Here is a 20250-nt window from a genome sequence, read left to right on the forward strand (position 1 = left end):
TTTAGATGGTGCGCGGACAAGATCAAATATTTAGGGATCTGGCTCACCAGAGACACGACTCGCCTTTATCAAGAAAATTTCATACCTATCCTCCGCACACTGCAAAAAGATATGGCGACCTGGGGTAGCCTATGTATCTCCTGGTTCGGGAGAATCAATGCACTGAAGTTAAACCTGCTCCCGAGACTCCTCTATCTATTTCAAGCGATCCCGATCATGATACCCAGAGCCTTCTTTCGGACGCTCAACACCGATATAATACGATTTGTATGGAAAACGAGTAGGCCCAGGGTTAGCGGGACGCTCCTGTCCCTACCCAAACGAATGGGGGGACTGGGTCTCCCATCCATAATACACTACTATAGAGCAACCCATCTACTACGTCTGGTGGACTGGCACGTCCCAACATCTGACAAAATTTGGCGGAAACTAGAAGACGACCAAACGAACCATAAACTACCGTCCGCGGTGTGGACGAGATACCCTCTAAAATGCCTCGCCACGACCTGAAACCCGTTTATCCGGGCCACGATGCAGATATGGATCACCACCCGACTGACAGACAGGCTTACCACGACGCCGGGCCCCCTGACGGCTATCACCCATAACCCGGAAATCGCTGACGGCCTGCGACCAGCAGACGTGACGGGTCTCGGGGGCATGGACTGGACTTACATGAGGCACCTATGCTCCGCGACAGGGCTGAAGCCACTCAGGGAGCTGGGACCGGAAGGCGCCACCTCATTAATGGACAGATTCCGATACCTCCAGATACAACATTACTACCGAACCACGGCAGGCAAACACCTGTTTCACAGAGAGCTCACCACTTTCGAACATATGTGCGCAGCCAGAGAGAGACCGCTGAAGGGGATCACCCTCCTCTACACCATGATGATCACGACCACACCACGGGCGCCACCGAAATACATGTCCCACTGGGAGCGAGTCACGGAACAGTCGATAACGGAGCAACAGTGGGAGAAGATTCATGTCCTCGCACACAAAGGCACAGTATGCTCAAAACTCCAGGAGCTTAATTATAAAATTATGGTCAACTGGTACAGGACCCCTGCAAGACTACACCGCATGAATAGCGAGCTCCCAGACACCTGCTGGCGATGTGGAGCCGATGGGGGGACAGACATCCACATCTGGTGGTCGTGTCCCAAAATTCAGCAGTACTGGAAACAAATCCACTCCAAAATCACGAACATTGCAGAGCCGGAACTCCCGTTGCAGCCTCTGCCAATGTTACTCCACCACACCACACGCCCCATTGCCACCTATAAACGCTCCCTCACCAAACATCTGCTTAATGCAGCCAAGTCTCTCATCCCACTTAAATGGCGCTCGACGGAGTCGCCGACAGTGGAACAGTGGATGACCAGGGTAGAAGATATATATAGTATGGAATCCCTTACGGCATCGCTACACGGAACAGGAGACAAATGCGCCATCACGTGGCTCCCCTGGTGTACCTTCATGGCCCAGAGGCAGAACATGGCCGCAGGGACGGCTACCGCCTAGACGTCAAGATCTAGGGAGACACCGTATTTTTCTTCCTCTTTTTCCTCCTTCCCCCCCCCCCCCCTTTTTTTTTCCCTCCTCTGTGGCCCCGCTCACCCACCCCGCTTCCCAGCCCCCCCCCCCCCCTCACGATTGGAGGGATAGGAGCCCGGTGGAGCCGAGACGGAGATATGGAGCGAGAGGGGAGCTCATGACCTGAGCAGACGTGAAAATGTGATCCGTGCGGTGGGGACAGGGTGCACCCGGTGGGGACACCTGGGATGGACGACTGGGTCGAGCGACAGTAACTTATCGGGTAATCGCCCTGGACCTAACACGCACATAGCCCTGTAGTGACACGCACCAGGGGACGGCCTTGACACGTCCCAGTCGTCACCCATATACACCTGACAACGCTCCTCACCTGTGGCACGCTCGGGCCGTGGTGAGATCTCTCATCATGGGTGCACTCTTGCCGGAACGGTCGGAGGAGCGGCATCCCCTCCCCCCCTCGAGGGGGGGGGGAGGGGAGGGGTTAGATCACGGGGAGGAACACTAGTCCTACACACAAGCTGCTCACTAATCACCTGAACGAAAAAAAATCTACCCCTGCACACACGGCCTCGGTCACTACCACACATGAACGCATTACTCCACAGGGATGGCACTTTCTATGGAAGGGAGAGGGGGCATGGAGGAGGAGGGAGCTGAGGGGGGGAGTGGATATGGGAGGGGAGTGAGAGGGAGAGGGGAGAGGTGGGAGTGGGAGGAGAGGGGAAGAAAAGACACTAACATAGGAGAACATAAAAGAAAAAAGAAAGAACCTAGGATAACGAACAGCTAAATAATCCCTCAACCGAGAGATCGGCCGAACTCAATATTAAGACATATTACTGCGTTTTAGCTCCACATGTTTATTGCATTATATGATCTATGAGAGACTGGGGTTGATATGCAATGTACTAGACTACACCTGCTATGTATAATCTGTACTGTATCCCAATCTTCTTTCTGTACCCCATGCGATTCTGTACATCAATAAAAAATGATTGACAAAAAAAAAAAAAAAAAAAGAAATTCGCCAGATTGGTTACGTTGCCTTTGAGACTGTATAGTAGCCCAGGAAATAAATTTACACCCATAATGGCATACCATTTGCAATAGTAGACGACCCAAGGTATTGCAAATGGGGTATGTCCAGTCTTTTTTAGTAGCCATTTGGTCACAAACACTGGCCAAAGTTAGCGTTAGTATTTGTTTGTGTGTGAAAAATGCAAAAAACGCCAATTTTGGCCAGTGTTTGTGACTAAATGGCTACTAAAAAAGACTGGACATACCCCATTGCAATACCTTGGGTTGTCTACTATTGCAAATAGTATGCCATCATAGGGGTAATTTTCATTCTTGGGCTACCATAGGGTCATAAAGGCAACGTAAGCAATCCGGCGAATTTTAAAGTGAAAAAAATGAAACACAAGCCTTATATTTGACGCTGTAATTTTTGAAAACACCATAAAACCTGTACATGAGGGGTACTGTTGTACTCGGGAGACTTCGCTGAACACAAATATTTGTGTTTCAAAACAGTAAAAAGTATTGCAGCAATAATATCGTCCGTGTAAGTGCTGTTTGTGCGTGAAAAATGCAAAAAACGTCACTTTTACTGGCGATATCATCGTTGTAATACATTTTACTGTTTTGAAACACTAATATTTGTGTTCAGCGAAGTCTCCCAAGAAGAACAGTACCCCCCATGTACAGATTTTATGGTGTCTTGGAAAGTTATAGGGTTAAATATAGTGCTAGCAAATTAAATTCCCTTTACTTTCGGCATGGGTTGTCAGGCAGGTCCCGCTAATTGTAATTAATTAGGATACCTAATTATGTAAAATTATTACATAAATTAATATATATATATATATATATATATATACACATATACATATACATATGTGTATATATACGTAGAGATATATATATATATATATATTTTTATTTTTTTTTAAATATAGGTATATATATATATATATATATATATATATATATAGTGATATATACGTATATATTTATGTATATAGATATATATATTATTTCATTCTACGTGGATTTTGATATATATATATTAATATCACAATACAGTTAGAACGAAATAAAACATCTATATATTTAATATTTTATTTTTAATTATTTTTTTATTTTATTTTTTACGTATTTACATATTTTTTTTATATTATTTATAAATATATATATATATATATATATATATATCAATAATTATATATATATTTAATCAGTATCAGTCTACGTGTAATTTGATAATATATATATATATATATATAATTATATATATATTAATATTAAAATACACGTAGACAGTGTATGTGTGTATATGTGTATATATATATATATATACTTAGATCATATATATTTTTGCATGCAAATACATCCTACGGGACTCGAAAAAAGTCCAAGATAGTGATGGACAACAGACTTTCGAAATTACCCACTTTTTCAACTGCAATACAGCTGGCCTGGTATACCTCCTTACCTGCAGCTGCAAAATGCTATATGTGGGTAAAACTTTCAGACCGTTCAAGGAACGGATAAAAGAACACGTAAGGTCCCCAAAAAAACGTATGGAAACACCAATCTCTAGACACCTAAAAAACTTCCATGATGGTATATCTCATGAGATTAGGTTCTGCGGCTTAGAATGGGTTAAACGGGACCAGAGACGAGGAGATTTTGACAAACTCCTACGTCAAAAGGAGTGTAGGTGGATATACAAACTAAAAACTCTGAGTCCTAAAGGTCTGAATGAAGGCTTCTCTTTTTCCCCCTATATATAACCATCACCAGATGGCAAAGTCTATAGTGGGTGACTCCATTGAACCGCTTAGACATAGCGATGATTTTGACCGTGTAAATAAATATATACGAATAAACAATGATGTAAAGATATATGTGTAAATAATCCTCCCATTATATTGTTCATGATACATCAATGACCGTGTAAATAAACATGTATATAAATAATAATGTAAATATATATATGTAAATAAACCTCCCATGAATACACTCCCTTCCTGTTCTGACCTGCACACATTGTCTATTTATGATTATATCTTGATCTTTATCTGTAATAATATTATGGTATTTATACCTTAACCTGGTACTGGTTTAGTCCAATGGGACTATGACCATAGAATTGAGGTGTACACATTCTTGTTCATTTATAACTGAATGTATAATCCAGCAGAAGTCTGTCTATCTGGGTGATCTATCCAAAGAATGCATATGATGGATCCCTGATCTATTGGGTCTCTTCCAGTTTAATTAATATTATATGGAACACATAGATACTCTGGGCCATACCATAATGTAACTCCATGATAGAATTAGTGAACATTTGCCCAAATGGGGACTAACTGACACTAATGAGAGAGGTTCTAGTGGAGTGGCCTGGCTCTGTATAAAACTATATGTCCGTTCCACAAAATTACCTGCCCCTTTATGTTTATATCTATGCCTTTTCATATGTAGCCAGCGCAGGGAACGGATCCCTAAACTAAAGCCTCTGCGCAGACGCGTGATCTTTACTGCGCGCGCATATAATGCGGCTGGCTACATTACCATGGTGATAGCCAAACACACAGGAGATATGTGACATCCGGATAAAATACTTTGAATAGACCCGATCGTGTTGTAGCCCCGCCCCTAGTCACTCCTCAGCTAATGCTGATTGGAGCACACCAATGTTGGGCGGGTCCTCACCCGGTATATACTTACCTCCCTACAGCTGTACCAGGAGCTCTTGATAAAGGCGTGTGACCGCGCCGAACGTTTGCCGGTTTTTCATTTTAGCACTGAGTGATGCAGACAGCTATCTTAGATTGGGGGACTTAATTACATAGGAGCTTGTTTAATGGAACGTTCAGGCATGTGCAACACCAGACTGCCTGCATGTTAGTGTTCGTAGCAGTAGCACTCAAGGATAATAGGAGACAGATCGAGATACTCCTCTTAGCCAGTTTGACACCAAGTCTATACCCTTTCAGTGCTGGATGTAGCAGCAGCACTAAAGGCTAATAGGAGATAGATTGAGATACTCCTCTTAGCCAGTTTGATAACAGGTGTTTACCCTTTCAGTGCTAGACGTAGCAGCAGCACTGGTGTATACCCTTTCAGTGCTGGACGTTTCTGAAGCAACTACCCTCCTTAGTCAGTCAGATAGTTACTCCTATCAGCGTTAGGCTGCCTTGAAGCAGCAGTGTGTAAGGACTTTACCTTTGAGCTAGACTCTAATATCAACCTATATTGGTGGTATATATAGTTAAGTGGTCTTTGTATCTGGGTAAGATTGGGGTGGTTGGCTAGTACCAGTTTGTGTATGGGACCTATATTTTTTAACCATTTACTGTTACTTACTCTTAGGTACATTTTGCTATACCAATTCCTTCATCCTCAATCTATACTTATGTACTGCATACTTCTATTGATATACTGAGATATTTCCCTCCACTGCTGTTTCGATCTAGTGAATTACTATCTATCCACTATCAAATGTATCTCCAGGTTATTGTATACGATTACAAGGAGACTTTTGGATATTAGATAGTATTCACTAGCTAACACTGTGTATATGTATATACACATAGGTGCTGTTATCACGGTCTTCATTGACTAAACAGTTCCCTATGCACTATTACTGAATTTAACATATAGAAGGATAGTATTGATATACACTTTCCTTCAGCCTGACGATGTAGTCCCACCTCTATAGCCGAGCTACCTATGAAGTCTTACAGACTGTGGATATTTAGTTCTAGAGGAATGTGGTGTATGTGATATCTGATTTAGTTTATACCGTACTATATATTGTACTTTGTACCGCAACTATATTTCAGATATCACTGCCACTTCCATTACCTGCGGATAATATCCATACTGCATCCACTCAGTTTTTAATTCACTTGTATTTTTCACGAGTGTGTCACTATTACTTCACTTGTTTTTTGTTTTGTCCGTAAGCGGCTTAATAAAGGTTATACCGTATATTTATTCTAATTTTTTAGAGATATCTTTTGGTGAAATGGGGGTCCATTTTCTTCCAGCTCTAATGGAATAACCAATTTCACTTTAGTCTTTTTCTCTTAATGCATATGGGTTCATGCCCTTCTGATAACCCATTAGGAATTTTGAGGTAGATTTGGTCCATCTCTAATATTTCCTTTCTTGTTTCTGTATTTTTTTTTTTTACACTTATTTAATTTATTTTATTTTATTTTCAGCCAGCAGGGGGACCACCTGACATTACAGGCAGTCCCCCTGCTGGCAATGCAGCAGCCAGCTATCCCGGCCATGTGATTGCGAGGTCCTCGCAAGGACCTCAGTCTCACATGACCGGGAGGGACCGGATGAGGAAGATCTACCACGGGGGGGCTCCCTGGGAGTCCCCCCAACCGCGATCGCCGGCGACCGGGTAAGTAAATAAAAACCGGAGGGCGTACATTTACGTCCCGCGGCGTTTAGAGCAGCTTTTAAAAGGACGTAAATGTACGCCCTCCGGACTTAAAGGGTTAAAGGACATCATTATCCAAGAAGGCATGTTATTAAAACTACATTATGCATGTCTAGTGGAACACCCATAAAAGGGGAACTAAAGGAAGGGGAAAAGATAAAGTAACGAAAGTTATCACAGCTATATAAAGACATAACTATCTAATGAAAGGTTAGAAATCTCCCCTTAAGGTTTCAAAGGAAATCACATGGTTAGAGAGAAATACCAAATAATAATGTGCAAATTGCAGAAGACCAGAACATTTACAAACCTTTAGGAAGCTGTTCCCACTGGTCACACGCCTCCCACACACTGCCTGTAGATACCAGCTGTGCCTGTGTCAAACTGAGAAGAAACAAGAGTGTGGAGTGGTCAGATAACAGGAGAGGGTGGCACTGCAAGTAAGAAATGTCCTCGAATACAAACATATTTTGAGGTCAGCCTATATCTGCTAATGCAGGGGTTACCAACCTGTTGTATGCGCACCCCCAGGGGTACGCCAAAAAAATTCTGTAATGCCGGCATTTGGCATATGTACTTCCGCAGGGCAGATCATGTGCAGCTGCACACTGTCACCCTCCCTCCCACACTGCCCCCAAACTGTCACCCTCCCTCCCACACTGCCCCCAAACTGTCACCCTCCCTCCCACACTGCCCCCAAACTGTCACCCTCCCTCCCACACTGCCCCCAAACTGTCACCCTCCCTCCCACACTGCCCCCAAACTGTCACCCTCCCTCCCACACTGCCTCCAAACTGTCACCCTCCCTCCCACACTGCCCCCAAACTGTCACCCTCCCTCCCACACTGCCCCCAAACTGTCACCCTCCCTCCCACACTACCCCCACTGTCACCCTCCCACTCACACTACCCCCACTGTCACCCTCCCATTCACACTACCCCCACTGTCACCCTCCTACTCAATTCTTCCTCACACTGTCCCGCTCCTCACACTGTTACCCTCCCCACACACTGCCCCCAACACACATTACCATGGGCAGAGGCAGTGGCGGACCGGGGGGAGGTTGGAGGGCAATGGGGCAAAAATAACAGTGATGAGGCTCTCCCCCGCCGGTGCCTTCATGGAGATCAGAGCTCTACCTCACCGGCCCGCTGGCACTTTGCTAGCAGCCAGCAGGGGGAGAGGAGACCGGGAGCTGCGGGCTAGAGTTCACTCTCACCAATAGGACCACTAGGGCTTCTCCACCGGACCACCAGGGATTCACAATCGATAACTACCCTCCCCCCCCCTTCCCTGCAGAGGTAAAAAGGGAAGGGGATTTAATGCATATTTGTTTTAATTTTAAAAAAATTAAAAATAACACTTATATTTGTTTTCATCAGCTCCTCTAACTACCCCCTACTGTCCCACCATACACACACTGCCCCCTCATACATACACTGCATCTCCATGCACACAGTACTCCCACTACACCCTCACATAAACATAAACTGCCCCACATAAACACAGTGTTCCCGCTGCACCCTCACACACACACACTGCCCCCTCACACACATTACTATAGACCCTATCCCCTACTACAGCCCCTATCATGGCAGGCCCCAGGTAAGTTGTGAAACTGTTGTTCAACGAGGAGCAGAGGGAGCCTGAAGGAGAAGAGGAGCAGGGGGAGCCTGAAGGAGAAGAAGAGGAGGAGGGGGAGAAGAGGAGGAGGGGGAGAAGAGGAGGAGGGGGAGAAGAGGAGGAGGGGGAGAAGAGGAGGAGGGGGAGAAGAGGAGCAGGGGGAGAAGAGGAGCAGGGGGAGAAGAGGAGCAGGGGGAGCCCGGGGCAGAAAAGGAGCAGGGGGAGCCCGGGGCAGAAAAGGAGCAGGGGGAGCCCGGGGCAGAAAAGGAGCAGGGGGAGCCCGGGGCAGAAAAGGAGCAGGGGGAGCCCGGGGCAGAAAAGGAGCAGGGGGAGCCCGGGGCAGAAAAGGAGCAGGGGGAGCCCGGGGCAGAAAAGGAGCAGGGGGAGCCCGGGGCAGAAAAGGAGCAGGGGGAGCCCGGGGCAGAAAAGGAGCAGGGGGGGCCCGGGGCAGAAAAGGAGCAGGGGGAGCCTGGGGCAGAAAAGGAGCAGGGGGAGCTTGGGGCAGAAAAGGAGCAGGGGGAGCCCGGGGCAGAAAAGGAGCAGGGGGAGCCCGGGGCAGAGGAGAAGCAGGGGAGCCCGGGGCAGAGGAGAAGCAGGGGAGCTTGGGGCAGAGGAGAAGCAGGGGAGCTTGGGGCAAAAGAAAGGTAGGGAAGACTGTGGCAGAAGAAAGGTAGGGGAGGCTTGAGCAGAGGAGGAGCAGGGAGAGCCTAAGGCAGAGAAAAAGAGGAGATCAGGCGAAAAGAAAGGAAACATTTGCAACAACGGTAACTATATTACAAACATTTTGCCAATATGAGGGGTACAATTTATGGAAATGGTCTACCAAGGGGTACTCAAGTGAAAAAAGGTTGGGAACCACTGTGCTAATGAATACCTCTGAATGCGAGCGCTCAGGATCACCTCTACCAGTTGAATGGTACCATTTATCACACCAGCCACACCTTCTCGCACAGCCTTACGCAGAGTGGTACCTGCGTGTAAAGTGCAAGTTTTAACAGTCACGTATGCAAAATTATTATATTAGCTGCAGAAACTTTAAAACTACCTGTTTATATGTCTAATGCAGTTGCAGTTTTGACTGTCCAAAGTATGCCGAACACATGCATATCTGCCACTCAAACGGTTAAAGTAGAAAATGTTTAAAGTGACACCATAGGCACCCAGACCACTTCAGCTCATTGAAAAAGTCTGGGTGCAGTGTCCCTGCAAATCAGACAGCCACTAGAGGCATTTCAGGGATTCTAAGGAATTCTGAGTTCCTTAAACAACACTGGATGTTGTCACTTTCTGCATGAGGACCTTCAGCGCCAGGAAAGCATTGCAGAAATGCTTTCGTATGGGGAGGGCCTAATGCGCTCGCAAGGCATGCACATTTGCGCTCCCCCATATGGTGGCATTAGAGGAGGCGGTGTGCCGACCCAGCGCTGAGGGATATCGGCGCTGGTATCGGGTAAGTACAGTAAGGGTTTATTAACAGAAGATGTGATATGATTATTTCAAATTCGATATGGACTACACATACAGGACAAATATTGATCAACGTATACAGTTTGTACCATACAGCACTGCCCTATAGACACATAACAAGAACAGTTATGTTTCACCATGATAGCTGTAGTTCAACAACAGGTGAAGAAATACAGTGTAACTACAACAAGCATATACAGACACCAAGACTAGCTAACTTATTTACCAAAGTGAACATTCAAAGCAAATTTCAAGTTTAAAGGATCATTAAAGTCACCCAACACACTTCATTACAAGTGGTCGGTGTGCAGTGGTCCTGTGATTTCAACCCTTCCAAGTAAAACATTACTATTTTTTATAACAGCAATTTTAGGTTACACCAAGCATTATGACCACTACAGTCTGCTGTAGCTGTTATGATGTGAGGAGTATCGTGGCTCTGGGCAAATCGGTTTGCCATGGTTTGCCCTCTCACCTGGGTCCCGCCAGGCGTTGGATAGCTGCAGATGCCAGCTGCCGATCCTGCTGTTAATTTATTGGCTGATCGCATCAGCTGACAACTCTCAGCCAATGAATGAGCATCTGTGCATATGAAAATGCACAGATTGAAATTAGTGAGTCCAGAACTTCTGTAAGGATTTTAAACACCATATATGTGCAGCATTTCATAGTGCTGAAGTGGTCATGGTGTTTGGAGTAACTATTTTAATTTGTAATTCACTTTGAATTCTTACTGTTTGTATAACCCTGTAGGACTCTATTATTATCCCAAGTGCCTTTGCTTAACCCCTCCCCTGATGTTACTCACCTTGAACCTTAGGAAGGGAATAATAGAGTGTAGCAGCGGCTAGAACAGCATTGAGTAGCCCGTCACTTAACTGCTGGCAGCCCTGAATAAAACAGAAACTGTATTACAAGGGTATCTATGCAATACTGTATACTGTGTTGCTGGAAACTCCATCTGTTTTCAAACTCCAACTCTGACCCTATACCAACTTAAATGTAGCAGAGCTTTCTCTAACAAGAGCTGGGGGTTGTAGTTGGATTTCAGGGGATTAGGGCATATACCCACCTCTGGTGATGGCAAGGGGGGCTTGGAGAAAGCTAAGCTCATCTTTGTAGCTTCCTGGGAAGTGGCTTTAAATGCCTTACCTAGAAAGGAGAAAAGGAAATGATGAGATGGGCACCAGCACATGAACATATGTTTGTTTGTTTTTGATAAAAAAAACATAAATTTTGCTTACCGAAAATTTCTTTTTCCTGAAGATTAGAGGCAGTGCTTATACCACAGGGATATCCAATCTGGAGGGAAAAAACAGGCAGGCAAATCTCCAAACATTTTAATCCCTCCCCTAATTACCTCCTTTCCCATAAGTAGCAGCTCCTCCTGATCATCCCCAGACAATACATAAGCCAAATAGCTGCAAAATTACTTAGTTTATTAGAAAAAAGGGGCGGGAATTGTAGCACTGCCTCTAATCTTCAGGAAAAAGAAATTTTCGGTAAGCAAAATTTATGTTTTTCCTTTCAGATTAGAGGCAGTGCTTATACCACAGGGATATAATAAAGCAGATCCAGAGGGCGGGTTCATTTCACTACTGCTTGAAGCACCTTGCGCCCAAAAGCTGCATCCTCCGAGGCCAGTATGTCCAACTTGTAGTGTCTTGAGAAAGTATGGAGAGAGGACCACGTAGCCGCTGAACAAATCTGAGAAGGAGAAGCAGCCGCTCGCAGTGCCCAGGACGTTGAAACAGCTCTAGTAGAATGAGCCTTTAAAGGGCCTGCATGATTCATGCCATTCTTGGAATAAGCCAACTGAATGCAGTCCTTCAGCCATCTAGCCAGAGAACTCTTCGAAACCTTCATGCCTTTCCTTGTGCCCTTGAATAAGACAAAAAGACTGTTATCCTTCCTGAAGGATTCTGTCGCTTTTAGATATTGCAAAAGACATCTCTTTACGTCTAGGCAGTGAAATTTGCTTTCCAAAGCGTTAGACGGATTCTGACAAAAAGTTGGTAAGACCACTTCCTGGTTAACATTTGAAACAGAAAAAACTTTCGGGCTGAACGAAGGATCGAGCTTTAGAACCACCTTGTCCTGATGAAAAACTAAAAAAGGAAAATTTGCCCTAAGAGCTTGGATCTCACATACTCTTTTAGCAGATGTAATAGCCACCAAAAAAACAGTTTTCAATGAAATGATCTTTAGGGAAGCTTCCTCCAATGGTTCAAAGGGCGGCTCACAAAGCGCGGAAAGGACTAAGTTTAGATCCCAGGGAGGACAGGTTTCCCTAGCATAGGGCACCAAACGAGTCAGAGCTCTGAAGAACCTAGAAATCAGAATATTTGAGGCCAGGCATCTGAGGGAGAAGAAACTGATAGCAGAAACTTGTAATTTCAATGATGCAGGTTTAAGGCCTTTTGCAAATCCCATCTGAAGGAAACTTAGGATCTTCTGTATGGACGCGGAAACCGGGTTGACTTTAAACCTACAACACCACTGACAAAATATCTTCCAAATTCTAGTGTAGATCTTAGATGTAGATTCCTTGTTAGTTGCCAACAGGATTTTAATCACTTCAGGATCCAGACCTTTGCTCTCTAAAATCTGGAATTCAGAAACCAAGCCGTCAACTGGAATTTCATAAGGGTCGGAAGAGGCACCATGGCGTCCTCTAGAATTTCTCCTGAAAGAGGCAACTTCCAAAAGGTGGCCCCTGGAAAGTTCAGGAGAACCGAGAACCAACTTCTTCTCGGCCACCATGGAAGGATTAGGATAATTCTTACATTCTTCAGCCTTACTTTTTGAAGTATTCTGGGAATAAGCACTACTGGCGGAAAGATATAAGCCAGGTTGAACTTCCATGGAACTGACAGGGCATCTATGAAATCCGGCCTGTCTGCTGGATTTAGGGATGCAAACCGTCTTGTCTTCCTGTTCATTCTGGATGCCATCAGGTCTATCTCTGGAACACCGAAGCGGTCTGTGATGAAATTGAAAGTTCTGCATGACAGGGACCAATCTGCTTGTTTCAAATGATGCCTGCTCAGGGCATCTGCCACCACATTGAACTTTCCTAAAATGTGAACTGCAGAGATGGACATAAGGTGCACTTCTGCCCACAGCATGATCATTGAACACAGGCTTTCTAATCTTGTCGATCTCGTACCTCCCTGTTTGTTCAAATATGCCACTGTCGTACGATTGTCTGAACGAATTTGAATATGTCGATTTTTGATGAGAAACTGAAACGCCAAGAGAGCCATCCATACGGCCTTTAATTCCCTGAAGTTCGAGGAACTTCTCATATCCTTCTCTTGCCAGGACCCCTGCTTCTTTATGTCTCCCAGATGGGCCCCCCAGCCCAGCGCAGAGGCGTCTGTTGTTATGATAGTGAAGGACTTCATCCGGAATGACAGACCCTCGTGGAGGAATCGAGAAGATGTCCACCACTGCAGACTTTTCAAAGTTAGATTGTTGAACCTCATCAGCCCATCTAGGCCGAGTTCCTGTCGATTCCAGACTAGCAGAATGTTTCTTTGTAGAGGTCTCATTCTGGCTTTTGCCCAACCGACTGCCGGAATTGAGGCTGTAAACAGACCGAGCAAGCACATGGCTTCTCTGATTGAAAACACACTCTTTACTCTGAGATTCCGGATTAACCGCTTGATCTTTAGTTTCTTTTCTTCTGGCAGGAATAACTTCATTGCGATAGAATCCAAAATTAGACCCAAGAACTGGATCCTTTGAACTGGCACTAGTTCCGATTTGTTGAAATTTATTAGCCAGCCATGCTTTTCCAGCGATTTGATGGCTGTCCCCAGATCTAACTGTAGTTGAACCTGGGACTCTGCAATCAACAGCCAGTCGTCCAAATACGGAATGACAGCGATGCCCATACCTCTTAGAAAAGCTGAAACGACTACTAGAAGCTTTGTGAATACTCTGGGCGCTGATGATAGGCCGAAAGGCAGTGCTCTGAATTGGTAATGTTTGGTTACCGATTGGCAGCATACCGCAAACCGTAGAAAACTTTTGCTGGATTCCGCTATGGGTACATGAAGATAGGCATCTTTCAAATCCAGGGACGCAAACCAACTTTTTGGGTGAATAAGCAGAGCCGCTGATTTTACTGTTTACATGAGGAATTTCTTTTTGATAATCCGCTTGTTTACGGCTTTTAGGTCTAGAATAGGTCTGAACGAACCATCCGGTTTTGGCACCAAGAAAAGTCTTGAATAGGTGCCTTGATGTCTTTCCTTTATAGGAACTTCTTCCACCACTCTTTTTAGTAACAGAGTCGACACTTCTCGCATCAGAGAGAGTTCCATATCTAGAGACTGAACCCTGGAACATAGAAACCTGTTCATTGGGGCTTGTGATAATTCTAGAGCGTATCCGTGCTCTATCACTGTAAGGACCCAGCGATCTGATGTCGTCTCTTTCCAATGCTCTAGGAAGTGACTCAACCTTCCACCCACAGGCCTGGCGTCATAATTTTTTATTTCTCTTGGCAGTTAACCTTTCCTTCTTCCTATAATCAAAGGCTCTTTGCTGTTGACCCTTGAAATAGTTTCTACGAAAGGAACTTCTAAATGAGGGACGTGTCTCTGCGTTACGGCTTCTAGACTGCTTCCTATATGATACTGGTAAAGCTTTCCTTCCTTCCTTCATCTGTTTCAACAGCTCATCCAGTTTAGAACCGAAAAGTCTTCCTGGTTCAAAAGATAGTTCACACAGTGAATTTTTAGATGCCGTATCTGCAGACCAATTTCTAAGCCAAAGCGCTCTCCTGGCGACTGTTGAAATACCTATATTCTTGGCCGATAATTTCAGGCTTTCTGTAGAAGCATCCACTAAAAAATCAGATGCCATCTTGATATTTTTTAATAGCTTTAACGGGTCTTCCTTAGCTTCTCCCGTATATACCTTTCCTAGTTCTTCCAACCAAAGTTTTTGGGCCTTGGCAACGGATGACCCCGTAATCAAAGCTTTAGCTTGGGCTGCAGAAGAGATGAACAACTTCTTTAAAGAGGAGTCCATGCGTTTATCCATGACATCCTTGAGCCCGCTTGAATCTCCAATTGGTAATGTAGTCTTTTTACCTATTTGAGCAATAGGGACGTCCACTACAGGGACCGTATCCAGCTTACAGTCTTGCTCCGTTTCTATGGAAAAAAGAGTTTTAAAATGTTTAGAAATAAACGGCTTGTGACTAGGGAACTTCCATTCTTTCAAAATCAATTCCTTAATCTGTGGGTGAAAAGGAAACACTTTGGACTTTTTCCCTGTTTCCTCAAAATCAAAGATGCACTGCTTTAATCAATTTCCCAATGGCTTCATCTGGGAAGGCAAATTCCTCATCTGAGGAATCACTGCCTGAATTATCTTCATACTCAGAACCACTAGTTCCCGAACTAGTATCAGAAGCTTCCCAAGATCTCAGTCTTTTCTTAGCATGTTTTACAATCTGAGAATCTTGGGCAACAGAAGCCTGGACTGAATGTAATGCAGCTGACTGCATATCCACAAATGTTTGCTGCATACTTTGCTGCAACCAGCTGAGAAAAGTGGACATTTCTGTTCTCTTTGCTTCCTCTGAAGCTTCTTTTGAACATACTGAGCAAAGTTTCTTTTTACAACCATCAGGCATAGGTTGGCCACACACAGAGCACATTAAATGCTTGGTTTTAGATGCACATTTCCCCTTCTCAGCAACTTTATCCATATTTTCCGGATAAGACATACTGGGAAAACAAGAAAACAAGAAAAGGGAAAATAATCAAAATTTTCTCCTTACGGATTCAGGCTAAGAACCATTTAAAATGAAAACTTAGCAGTCTTACCTTAAATGGCCTGAGAGTGTGTTGGAGGGCAGGTGAGAAACACACTTTACAACCGTTCTGAGAGCTCCTGGCAAACAGAGGTTGCTGCTGGTAAATGCTCATATAAGTCCTGTAACCAAACGAAAACGCCCAGTTCAAATTTGGCGCCTGAATCCAGGTTCGCATTGCGCATGTGCATAGCGCTCTGCGACTCCCTGGTGGAACGCAACGCAACCTGTGCGTGCTTTCCACCGACAGGACCTCCCAGCCGACGCACGCCTGCGTCCTTCGTCATACCGGCACCTGGCACGGCAAAAGACGGCAAAATAAAATTTGAGGGACCACGCCGGCCGGCGTGTTGAAGGCTACTTACCGGACATCAAGGAAGCAGAGCCTCCAGAGCCTCAGCCCTTCTCACCTACTTCCTGGAGAACCTCCTGTCTAACCTCCCCTGCCGAAGGCAGGCAAAGAACTGGGGATGATCAGGAGGAGCTGCTACTTATGGGAAAAGAGGTAATTAGGGGAGGGATTAAAATGTTTGGAGATTTGCCTGCCTGTTTTTTCCCTCCAGATTGGATATCCCTGTGGTATAAGCACTGCCTCTAATCTGAAAGGAAAAAAGTAAATAAGAGCACTTAGAAAAGCAATACAATACAGTGCAGAAAGCACCATTTGGTCACATTAGAAAGTAGAATACATCATGGACTCATAAAAGAAGGATGCACATCATGTCACTAAGTTGCAAATTATTTGTTTTAAAACCAGTCTCTTGTGCTTAAAGGATAGCTATAGGGTCAGGAACACAAACATGTATTCCTGACCCCATAGTGTTAACACCACCATCTAGCCCCCCCTGGGGCCCACATGCCTCCATAAATATAGTGAAAATCCTACCGTTTTCAAGCCTGAAGCTGTAACTCTGCAAGCAGTCTGCTGACATCATCAGAAGTGGTAGCCTGATCCAATCACAGTGCTTCCCCGTAGGATTGGCTGAGACTGACAAGGAGGCAGATCAGGGGCAGAGCCAGCACAAGCCAAACACAGCCCTGGCCAATCAGCATCTCCTCATATAGATGAATTGAATCAATCTCTATGAGGAAAGTTCAGTGTCTGCATGCAGAGGGAGGAGATACTGAATGTTTAGATACATTTTTGGCAGCCATGACCCAGGAAGGATCTCTAACAGTCATCTAAGGAGTGACCAGTGAAGTTATCACTAGGCTATAGTGTAAACACTGCATTTTCTCTGAAAAGACCGTGTTTACAGCAAAAAGCCTGAAGGTAATGATTCTACTCACCAGAACAAATTCAATAAGCTGTAGTTGTTCTGGTGACTATAGTGTCCATTTAAATAAACTCTATAGTGTTAGTTATACAAACCAGTTTTGCCATAACAATTTTTTTCTTTTTATTACGATTACCTTTTTCCAGCCCCCTCAACTCTCCACCCCCATTCAAAATCAACAAGGAGGCATGGCCTACACAATGGTCCAATCCAACACTCCTAAAAAGAGGAGCATTCGGGACTTGATGCACATGCATGGCCTTCCTATAAGCTTCTGCATCATGTACCAAGGAAGTTGTATTTCTACAACTTTTTAAACGGCGGGAGAGAGTGCCCACAAGGTGGGAGGGAGAGGAGAGCCTGCTTACACTTGCAGGTGCTCTAACTGCAAGGGGATGGTTTTAAGTTTGTCTGCAGTGTGCGCTAAATTGACATTAGGCAGCCGGGAACATAGTTTTGGGCTGCCAATGTCACGTGTGCTGGGGGTGCAACTAGCCCCCAGCACACAATTAACAATATCTCTACGTTTCAAGCTAAAACACTGCATATACATACTCCTGCCACCATAACCACTTCAAATCACTAAAGTGGTCATGGTATTTGGAGTAGCCCTGTAATTTATGATGGCATGAAGTATCTTTCACCCAAAACAAGCATCTTCTGAGGCTGGATGTCTTAACCCATAATGCGTGGTAAACGTATGAAGAGACTGCGAAGCTGCTTTACAGATTTGGTCTGCTGATGCTGAAGCCCGGAAAGACCCAAGAAATGGAGATGGCTCTTGTAAAATGAGTTCATTTTCCAAAAGAATGATAACCTTCGACTATTGAGGATTTAATCCACATCGCAATAGATTTTGAAGCAGTTTTCCTTTATACAGCACAAACAGGTGATTCGATTGTGGAAACTAAGTTCAGTCCAGATAAATCTGCAGCCCAATGAGAGGTCTTTGCAAGGCAACTGCCGTTTCTTACATTTAGCTCCACAGTACTAAAATACCAGAAAATAGCACAACCGGTTCCTTGATTGACAGGGGGGTGTAGCAAGGTTTATTTATAAAAGTGCCAATTTCTATTGAAATCGGCATTTTTGTAAAATGAATAAAATAAATAAATAAAAAGAGGAGCCACTCTACACACAAAGTACTTCAGCAACCTCTAGAACAGGGGTCCTCAAACTCCGGCCCCCCAGATGTTGCTGAACTACAACTCCCATGATTCTTTGAATTACACAGATAGCCAGAGAATCATGGGAGTTGTAGTTCAGCAACATCTGGGGGGCCGGAGTTTGAGGACCCCCTGCGCTAGAACGTCCCTTTAATGGTAAAAGTTCTTACCTAGTGTTTCCCAGAAATCTTGAGAAATAAAGTTGGGATTCTCTTTGGATTCTCCATCTGTAAAAGACATAGAAATCTTTTAATATACATTACTGTACTTTATATTTTCCAGCTGTTTTATATCGTGTGCATTTAAGAATTCATGTTTAACTTGAGGGGAGGGGGAAATAACTAGAAAAATGTAAACTGGGGAAACATTTGGGCCATAATATAGGCTGCAAAACCAAATCATTTCTGGGTATGAAAGCACACAGGCTAGAGTCAGGGAAAGGTGAGCACTCACAGATAAAGCTGTCAAATTCACCATGTTTTCCTGTACATATTATTACCCCAATAGTAAATACAGGAAAACATGTGCTGCCCAATAATATCTAGATGGGACAGGTTTCCAGGAGCACATGGTGGATTTGGCAACCCTGCAGAAATGTTACCCCCCCCCAAAAAAATGGATTTAAACAGAACAGTTTTAATGAGAGACTGCCACACTCTACCCCAAAGCAGCTATCCCTCCCTTAGCAGCCCAGCTGCTTAAGACTACGTTTCCCAGAATGCCAGTGGTATAGTACCTCCCCAGAACCTGCAGGAGATATGATAATTGTTCTCGCAGCGTTATTACATTAGTAACTAAGAACTCGCCTCTCAGTTTGTCCAACACTGCACGCAGGTTCTCCAAAAGGCTCTTCAGCGGCTCCATTTTTTTTTTTTTTCCAGGTCGGAACCACCGCGACCAGCACGTTGTGTGTCGTCGGACAGGAAAGAGCGACGCGCGCTTACGTCACTCTCAGCAGCAGCTGGTTGGCTCTGGCATAGACATAGCACTCCATGTGATTGTCTCCACCAAAATGGCTTCCTTCTTTGGAGACACTATATCACTGCAGTTTTGCGTCTCTGGTATTTAGAACTGTCTTGGAATCACTGATGGTTCTTTATTACTATTAGTGTATGACAACTAAACATTCTTACCTTGGGGACAAAAATCCCCTTTTTTCCTATTATGACTTTTAGACTAGAGAGTATGCTTGGTGTCTGTGTGTATATCACAGAGATTAATAGCAATTATTAGTTTATTATTTATAATGTGCAATTAATATTTAGGAAGTTCCAGCCTATTTTAGAGTTTTGGTAGAATGAGTCAAAGGAACATACGTCGTTTCCTAAAGTCCAAGTGGACCAAAACCGCCGGGCTGCATATTGTGCCTTTTGGACTGTAAAATACGGACTTAGTTCACGCAGATATCCTCGCTGGAGTGTGGATTAGATCCAGGTCTTACTATTAAAAAAAAAAGATTTGCCCGCTAGCAGCCAGTGGGCAATTAGTTAAAATCCCTCGACTGCGCAATGGTTAATTATGTGGCATCTGGCCAGAGCTTGTTAGCCAGCCACTACATTACATAGTTAAAAAAAATAAACACACCATATTTTTCCATGTATAAGACTTTTTTGTCTACATTTTTTTTTAGTCTTAAATTGGGGGCCGAAATGTAACTGCAGGGGTTGAAAAAACAAAATAAACTTTTTGACGCATTTTAGTGTGCCACGACCCACACACACACATGGCCTCCCTCCCGCCGATCCACTTCTGAATGCTGTGGCGGGGAGGAAGAGGTCCCTATATGTGTAGGAGCTGTAGCAGACATCAGCTCTTACCACCAACAGAATTCCAGAGACATGCCACACCATAAAA

At 44.4% G+C, this 20250-nt stretch overlaps 1 protein-coding gene across 2 annotated transcripts in view; it reads right to left on the reverse strand.

Moving 5' to 3' along the window:
- Positions 1–19279, reverse strand: part of CCNDBP1 (cyclin D1 binding protein 1) — a 34893-nt gene extending 15614 nt beyond the window's left edge. The window contains exons 1-6 of one of the 2 annotated variants that reach the window (XM_063425470.1): positions 19203–19279; positions 18567–18623; positions 11193–11272; positions 10929–11010; positions 9528–9624; positions 7341–7414 (exon numbers count right to left, since the gene is read on the reverse strand). In XM_063425470.1, the coding sequence (XP_063281540.1) occupies positions 7341–7414; positions 9528–9624; positions 10929–11010; positions 11193–11272; positions 18567–18623; positions 19203–19260 (448 nt within the window). In that variant the 5' untranslated portion in view covers positions 19261–19279. Of the gene's footprint in view, positions 1–7340; positions 7415–9527; positions 9625–10928; positions 11011–11192; positions 11273–18566; positions 18624–19057; positions 19084–19202 lie in introns of those variants that run through there. The other variant, XM_063425471.1, reaches the window with a different exon arrangement.
- Between the last annotated feature and the right edge of the window lie 971 nt (positions 19280–20250).

This window comes from Pelobates fuscus, chromosome 6 (genome assembly GCF_036172605.1).
Source record: "Pelobates fuscus isolate aPelFus1 chromosome 6, aPelFus1.pri, whole genome shotgun sequence".
Classification (NCBI taxonomy): Eukaryota; Metazoa; Chordata; class Amphibia; order Anura; family Pelobatidae; genus Pelobates; species Pelobates fuscus.